This window comes from Triturus cristatus, chromosome 5_2 (genome assembly GCF_964204655.1).
Source record: "Triturus cristatus chromosome 5_2, aTriCri1.1, whole genome shotgun sequence".
Classification (NCBI taxonomy): Eukaryota; Metazoa; Chordata; class Amphibia; order Caudata; family Salamandridae; genus Triturus; species Triturus cristatus.
The window spans coordinates 222311635-222320472 of NC_140588.1; the positions used below are offsets into that span (position 1 = coordinate 222311635).

At 44.6% G+C, this 8838-nt stretch overlaps 1 protein-coding gene across 1 annotated transcript in view; it reads right to left on the reverse strand.

Moving 5' to 3' along the window:
* The window catches only part of RAB12 (RAB12, member RAS oncogene family), a 127772-nt gene extending 120040 nt beyond the window's left edge, over positions 1-7732 (reverse strand). The window contains exon 1 of the mRNA XM_085607003.1: positions 7389-7732. Within this exon, the coding sequence (XP_085463129.1) occupies positions 7389-7611 (223 nt within the window). The 5' untranslated portion in view covers positions 7612-7732. The remainder of the gene's footprint in view (positions 1-7388) is intronic.
* Between the last annotated feature and the right edge of the window lie 1106 nt (positions 7733-8838).

The following is an 8838-nucleotide window of genomic DNA, read 5'->3' on the forward strand; positions in this document are numbered from 1 at the left end:
GCGGGGGTGGCCAGCCCCCGCGGCCCCCACCTCACCACCCTGCCTCCTGGCATAGTGCATGGCATTGTAAATGAAAGGCTGTTTGCACTCCACTTACACCGCTCCTCGGTCACTTGTCACCTCAGCACAATGGCGCTTTGTTAGCATGCTTCCATTAATTACACAGGAAGAAACGATGGCCTCATTCACCATGCTCTTTGAGAGATGGGGTTTGTGTTGCCGCCACTTATGTCACCGCTGCGCACCAGCCCGGCTCCATTCATGGCTCGCATGGCACCGCGGCACCGCTTGAAATTGTTATCTCGAAGTGCGCCGATGGTTTCCGGTTACATGAAGATTGCCTGGGCCCTAATCTCCTGCAGCAACGTCTGCTCGTTTATGAAACCGGTGTACGTGGTTCACCGATACTAGCAGTGCTTCAGAGGGCCACGCTCAGCTCAGCTTTGTGTCAATTTGAATGCCATGTTTAAGGTTTGTGTGCCTCAGTACTATGACACTGAGCGTCTTCTCTGCTTGTATTTCATGAACATTGCCTTGTAAATGGAGGTGTATTTCATCCGATCTTTGAACATCCAATACCGAAAATTTTATTTTCACCAGTCATTACAGAAGGTACTCATTGCTTGGAACGCTTCTAATCCGGAAAATATATTTGTGTTTCACATAATTCAAAACGCATTCATTCATAAATCGATCCCAGGAATCTGAGTGATTGGTGATATGAGCCTGTCCTCTTTTATGAATGTTGCCAGTAACCTATACCCCTCATGTATCCCAGTTGATCGTTGGAATGCACCCCACTTGATATCGTCTTAACCATGTGGCCTTCACGCATTCGAAAGATTGGTGCCCCAAACCCTTCTAATTTTGCCTTGCACTCCTCTAAAGAACTGACCGATTGGTTCCCTGCACCACCTGTGATTTGTGACCTACACCATGTATGTGGCCATCGTGTGAGAAGTTTGCCCCACACCACCTTTGTGAACTGAGAGCCTGTACTTTATGCTTACAGCCTCGCTGCCAATTCCAGCGCCATTTTGCTCAGCCTATGGAATGCTAGATGGTTCTGTAATAAAAACCTTTTTAATACTAACCCCTCTAAAACTTACCTTCACTGCCAAAACTGAAACTTGGATCGACCACGATGACCTTGCCATGCTGCCAACTCTACATCTTGTAAATGCCACATTCCTTCACTCTGTCTGTCCGTTAGGGGTGGAGGAGGAGAAGGCCTGCTGGATAAGAGACTGACAGAAAACTCCACAATACTTCACTAAACTACCCCACTCTCACCGGCGCACCTTACTGTTACAGCCACAACCTCATTTAATGCACGAAGTGTTATATAACACGCACCTTAACGCACCACATCCTTCTTTAAAAACCTTGCCAAAATTGTTAATCTAATATGCACCTCTACCTATCATCTATGGGAGCAACACCTAAATGCACAGAGCTATTTACAATGCAATGGTCTCGGCATTGGTAAAGTTAGAGCTATTGGCATTGCTCATGACAATGCCGTTTCTTTAAATGTTTTAAACACAAAAACATAAACAAAAATAATGTCATGAGCAATGCCAATAGCTCTAACTTTACCAATGCCGAGACCATTGCATTGTAAATGCTTGTTAAACTGAGTTGTCTGTTGTCTTCACTAGATGGAAGAGCAGAGACCTGAAATTTCTTAGGGAAAAGGATGGAAAGAGTGGAAACAGACTACGGCTCTCATTACGAGTTGGCAGGCAAATTCGGATAATCTGCACCAACTGCTGCTACCACTCATATCGAAATGGTGAGTTTTGAAATAAATAAATATCAACAGGTCAAAGCTGTGGATATTGATCATGGGGAAAATTATCATGGGGAAAAGGCGGGTTTAGGTGTGGCAAGCACCAAAATCTGCATGATATTCCAGAAACCTCCGATAGGCGATTTTTCAACACAGCTGATAAAAAAAAAGCAGACAGTAAGGTGCTTAGTATTTTTCTGGCGCAATAATTATCACATCTGACAGAGGCTAACTCATAATAAGGGCCTAAAAAAGGGAAATATGCATGGTTCCATTTCCTCTTAGGATCCAAACTATGAGTGCAGGTGGTGTGTCTGTTTTGAAGAAGACTGCTCTTAAAGTACTTAAGGAGTCCCTGCAATATTACATATTATGGATATAATGGAGCACAATTTTCCTTTGCTGTCGATGGGATAAAAGCACCCATTTTTGCTTTTCTTTCTAAAACTTAAAATTCAAAAAGGGTGCATGTGAAATGTGTCATTCTACAAATAACATCTTAATGTTCAATCGTATACAGTCACATTTCTAAAATGTTGTCAACATTAGGAATGAGACCTCCTGGCAACTGAGGTGACTCGACAATGTTTCCAAACATTTCAGCAGCCAATGAGCTCCTGTGTTTTCCCAAGCTCTCAGGAGTCAATGGGCGGGTGAGAGAAGGCAGTCAGAAAATCGACTTAAGTCTATGTTTTCGCACCCACATCTTCAAACCTGTTTTCCCTCATGAAGGACTTGCATGCTCACTAATAAATGTCTCTTCATTAGCAGAGTGGCGCCTGTTCTGTGCTTGGGACTTTTCCAGCAAACCAGCACATCTCCTTCAAAACTAAGTGCAGACCTGACACCGCAGACCAGATCCTGGTTATTGTGGGCAGTGATACCTTAAGCAACTGTAAAGGCTCCAAAGTTAGGATAGGCAGAACAAAGGCGGCCAAATTCCCACACCTCAGCAAAAGACGCTACAGACTCAGCTGGGTCTAGAAAATTTAGAGTACCGCAACCGCGAGGCTTAAGTGGCCAAGCTGTGACTGCTAATTACATAGATAGATCAGAAGTTATGACACAGTCACCATCAACTAACTGTTGCTCAGAATATTCACGCGGGGCATCTACTCGTTATTGCTAGCAAAGAATAAATCCCAAAATCACAGTTTAGGATCTCGCTCTACAATGCCCACTGTGAAAAGTCAGAGGAAACAGCAGGGAAAGCAGCACAACAACTACAACACCCGAGAGCTCATCGTCAACATCAAGGTTGGAGCAGGGAACACCACAAGATGAATCAAGGCTGAACACAGCAAAAACCTACCTTCTCAAAGACAAGTAAAGAGATTTGAAACCTGCCCTGTATTGTATCTCAAACGCGTTTACTGCTTAGGATCAGATATGTCTAAAGACTTAGTAGAGACGGGCAGAAATACACGTTTAATTGTGATGAGTGTATGCACCTAATTGTCAATGTTTACCTGGCAGAGTGGAAAAGAGATGGCATTATAAAGACAGCAAGTTAGGAACTCCTCTCTGGATTATCTGGTAAAACTGAGAAGGGTATCCTAATGAGTCCAGATGCTTGGATTTTTGGATGGACTCTTAGATCAAGCATTCAGTTCTGAAGCTATTAGTAAAACAATCTACATCCTACTACATAGGGTCTGCATGTTTGGGAAGGCAAGAAACTGCTCTTCTGCTTGGTTTGTAATTGGTGCCTGTGTATAACTGCAAGTCGTTTTTCCTGAGTTATTAATTTTCCTCCATATTACAGTTTTTTTCTGTATCCATAAGTAAAAATGGCTATGTTTATTTCTAGTTCCTCAGTGAGACTTATTTCTTAGATGCAGAAATAAACCAATGGTACAGATATAATATACCAAGGACAAGGAGATAATGGACGTACCGCTGAAACTTTTCAGACACTCACCCCCAGTCACAGATCTGGGTTGAATCCATCGTCGTTCTTTAGCTCACCTCGCCAACCATGTTCAGACCCAGCCATATGCAAATCAGTCTTGACCCTGTGCCTCATGGAACAGTCCAGCCCATACTGCAAAGCCAGGTCTTCCCTGGGCCAGAAACAAGCATCCTAGAACCGGTTTCAGAACAACACTCCTCATCAGCAAGGCTACCTTGAATCCAGTGGCAAAGTGAGCAACAGACCCACATCTGGGCGGTCCCTGCCAACATAGGGCGAACAAAGCAAACACAAGGAGATGATGAACAGAGGGCTGAAACCTTTCAGACACTCACCCCCAGTCACAGATCTGGGTTGAATCCATCATCGTTTTTTAGCCACTTGCATATGGCGCAGCCATATGCTAATCAGTCTTGACCCTGTTCCTCCTGGCAACAGTCCAGACCAATGTGCCAAGGCAGGTCTTCCCTGGACAGGAAACAAGCATCCTGGGACCGCTGAAACTTTTCAGACACTCACCCCCAGTCACAGATCTGGGCTGAATCCATCATTTGTCCCAGGATGCTTGTTTCTGGTCCAGGTAAGGCCTTGGTTAGCAGTTCGGGCTGGACTGTTCCCATGAGGAACTGGGTCAAGACTGATTTGCAAATTGCTGAGCTTGAACTGAGGTGGCGACGAGAGCTAAAGAACGATGATGGATTCAACCCAGGTCTGTGACTGGGGTGAGTGTCTGAAAAATTTCAGCTCTCCATCTATCATCTCCTTGTTTTTGCTTCACAGATTTAATATAGCCTTTAAAAACAAAAATGTGAATATTCAATTCCATCTATAACTCAAGCCTCTTGTATTTTTTGTGCCGGGGAAAAAAACAAGAAACAATATTTTATTTGTACATTAAGTGTTGTCTACCTGTGAAGGAACAGGATGTGTTCATTTTTAATTGACAACGCTGATAATTCCCAATAAGGCTGCAGTTTTGTTAGAAAAGTAAGCAAAAAGTTTGAAAGAATCAGCATATCATTGTAACAGTGGTGGTGCTCTTTTTTAAAATTATTTTATATTTTTACACCCAAGAAGCAAAATGATGGGATATGAGGAGGGCGAGGTGGGCCCACACCCAGGGTGCCAAACTCCAGAGAGGACCCCCACAACTTGGGTCCAAATAAAAGTGCATTTAAACTCTTTTTAAAGGCAGCTGGTGCCCTTGTCTGCATTTAGTTTTTCTTTTGTGTTCCTTAATCTTGCTCCCCTCACCTTCCTTTTACTCCTCCCAAATTTAAAATACACAGACAATTAGAGAGGAGTGGATGAGGGAACCAAATTTAGCTTCGCCAGAAGGCTCTCTGACCAAAGGCCAGCTCTGGATACGAGGTTAGAGTAAAAGCTGGGAGTTTTTTTTCATAGTGTATTATTTTGTTAGTAGGGGTTATCATGTTTTCCTACCAAAGTAAGCAGGAACAAATGTGGAGATCAAACTGCTTCTGCTTACCACAGAATAGATAAACAAGCATTCACAATGCAATAGGTCTTACGTTTATGAGAGTTTGAGCTATTGTCATTTACAATGGCAATAGCTCAAACTCTTATAAAACCTAGACATATTTCATTTCAAAGAAGCAGACGCCATTGTCTGGGGCTGCTTGAAAGTGAAAGCGTGCATGTTGTGACTGCAGTAGGAGAAACCCATTAAAGAAAAGAGTGCTTACAGACTGAATGAGACATACTGTGTCGCAACAGAAGTAAAAGGGCCAGTCGCCATGGGAGGTTACAAATGCATACAAGGCGGTACCAAGGAGGGATTAACAAACCTCATAACAATTCGCAAGCCAGCGTTTAGGAAGGACAATGACACAAGCCAATGACAAATATGGGCGGGGCTTCAAAGCCATACTCCAATACTGCATGCCTCGCAGCAGCGCATGCGCTGCCCAGGCTCGACCTAAAAATGAACATCAGGCAGGATCCTACAGCATTCCCATGATTATCGACATGCACACGAGTTGTGGGCATACTGTACTATAGCATTTCTCACTTTCAGTAATTTGATTGTCCACCCTTCTAACCAACTAGACTGGGGGAGCCGAGTTTGAACCATCTGATTGGCTCCCGGACATGACCTAAACAGACATAAAAATCCGAACGTAATTGACAGACAAATCCAATCTCTAGTCTATACTCTACATTAGCACATAGCTCATGAGGGTGTACTCAGACAACTTCACAGTGTGCACCATTACAAATCTCCACAACACACAATCACAAGGAATTGTGAGTATGTGCTATTTTTAGAACATAACTGAATGTTCTTTTGTCCAGTCAAAAGGGCATGAATGTTTTAATGAACATCTTTGCTTGTAGATCATGCGGCCAACTGTGTAACCCAACTTGTTGTGCTGTGCCGAAAGTCAGAATTGGTTCACCAGTACCTATAATATTAACCCATGACAAACATTTCAATATCTTATTTAGTATTTACTGTTTTTCGGAAATAGCGTCATTGAATTTACTTGCAGTTTAGTTGAATACAACACTTACACGCGTGAAGCGCTTAGTGTTGCAATAAACGGCGTGCCCCGCACATAAAAGTTTCATCTGTCTATATCAATTTAGCACCACAACATTGCAATGTCTATTTTTGTCTCATGTGCGGTCAGCAAAACGATGACGCTCCATCTCGTATTACGCAAGTTCTGTTTGTAAACATTTCACAACTGGTTGAGAAGCATTGTACCCAAAACAATTTAATAATTTCTGGTAAACTTAATTGAAAATAAAACGAACGAAAATGCATTTCACTTACCAAATACACACGCATTATTTAGTCTGTCCAGAACACTAAAAATCTCTCCTCCAGCTAAGCATCCCAGGTTCTGTTCGGTTTCATTACATGAACGCTTGTACAGCTTGTTATATGACATAAAAGTCGTGTATACTTTTTGCCATCGTTTCACAAAAATAAGGACAGCTGAAGTCTTTGAGGCTTGACAGCAGAACACGCATGAAACGGTCATGCGTGAGCTACACATGCACAAACCAGGGGCTAACTTTTATTAAAACAGAGTTGCAATATAAGTAGAGAGTTCAGAGGGAGCCCACAAATTAAGTTGCCTGTTAATTAACAATAATTACGTTTATATTTTCGTAGGTAGGCGTGCCCACTCGAGTACTGGAAAAATATGACTTTCTCGTAGCAAAATTGTAATGACTTGATTCAGCGCAGTCAGCCCTGTCTCGAAGGGAGGGCTCTGGTACCGCTTCCGTATGGGAAATTATAATTCAGTGGAAGGACCGGAAGAAGTGATTAATTAGGTCGTGAGAAAGTTAGCAGATAGTGCAATGATCAGAGAACTAGGGTGTGCCATGTCAGGCGTGGGCAGGTCACCAAGCCCTGCGGTCCGATTTGTATCCTGTTAGTTAAGTCTGAAAGACAAAACTACAAGGTCCAAACTGACGTAAAAACAAGACTAGATGAGGTACTTACGCATGCACGAGACGTGGGGATATAAGACTAAATGCAAAAAAGCCTCATCTGAAAAGAGTTCTTAAGAAACACAATGCCCAGCAAGATTCCAAACCCTACCCCTATTAATGCCCGGCAGTGGGAAGGCCGGTCGGACAGGCATTTATTTCCTCGTCAGATAACGGTCTCGGGCTGCGCCGAGCGGGGCTGGGAGCGGCTCTTACCCACGGTGGACTTGCAGGCCTCGCAGAAGGTGTCGTCGGTGAAGCGCTCCATCAGGCTGGTCTTGCCCACCCCGCGGGAGCCGATGATGATGGCCTGCAGCTTGAAGTCGGCCGGTCGGGGCGGCTGCTTTCGTGCCCTGCGGGCCTGCCCGCTGCCCGGAGCCGGAGAGCCCCCAGCGCTGCCCCCGGCTCCCCTCCGCTGCAGCCCGGCCCGAGAGTCCATGGCCACATGCGGCGGCCCCGCTCACGACAGCCCCTGCCGAGAGCACAGGGAGGGACCTCCGGTCTCCCACAATGATCCACCGCCGCTGCCTGGATGCAGACTGTGCAACGAGCAAAAGTCAGACAAGGAAAGCGAGCCAAGTGCAAGAGTAGGCGGCTGGAACAGCACAGCCGGCGCGGCTCCCTCTACAGGCTGGAAGACCTCAGCCGACACAGAACAAAAACAAAGACCTTTCTCTGGTACCTTTAAACTTTTTGAAGATGTAAATGTTCTTCCATACAACTTCTTCCCCTCTCCTGGCAGCCACTGTAGTACCCTGTACACCAATTACCTCCCTAAGAGATATCGGAAGCAGGAGTCAACATTTATCTGTCTTTGATTCGACGACATTAAGTTCTCTATTGTTCATTTACCCCTTTCCAGTGTGCCCTAGTCATTTCTTCATAAGGGGATCAGGGGTCTATGAGTGAGGATGAGGGAGTATGTCACTAATGAGTTCCAGGCACACTTGTCTAGGCGCTTGTCCAGTGGTGGCATGAGGAGCCTGCCTATTGCCTCTGAGGGAAGGAAGCTTATGGCCCACTTTACATTCTGCCCTGATGGGCTTGGTGCTGGACCTCAAATATCGTTTGCCTTCTACATGAGCCTGCAGCCCCCTTGGTGTAATTCTAAGGTGTTTGCAGCAAAAGACATTAGTTACTCTGCGAAATCTTGACTCTGAAAAGGGAGACCCGTTGTATGTTCTTAGTTTCTTTATCCCGGCTTGGGTGGCGATGGCTTCTAGTTTCAGGCTTAGCTCTTTGGCAGTTATGGAATTTACAATCTCTTATTGTGGATACCGTGAATAATCGATTATTACAAGCACATAGTGTTCATCAGGTAAACTATATATATCTGCACTTGCTCTCACCTACAAGGTGTGAAGGGATATAGTCTGTCATTTCAGGGGCTGGAGAATCAAACACAGTGAGGACATGCTGTCAAGGTGCATTCTACCATCTCATCTAATCCAGGGAGCCAGACTTTGCCTTGGAGCCAGATTTTTGTTTTAACAATCTCTTACGCTCCATCATGGGCCAGTTAAACTGCTTTCATAGAGAGGGCTCGATGTATTAGAAGGAAGGTCTCCTTGAGAAGACAACCTTCTGAAGTCAGGGCTAGCTCACCTCTTACATTAGATAACAATGTGATGATTTGCTGGCTTCCAGTGAACCGGGTGACAAGTCG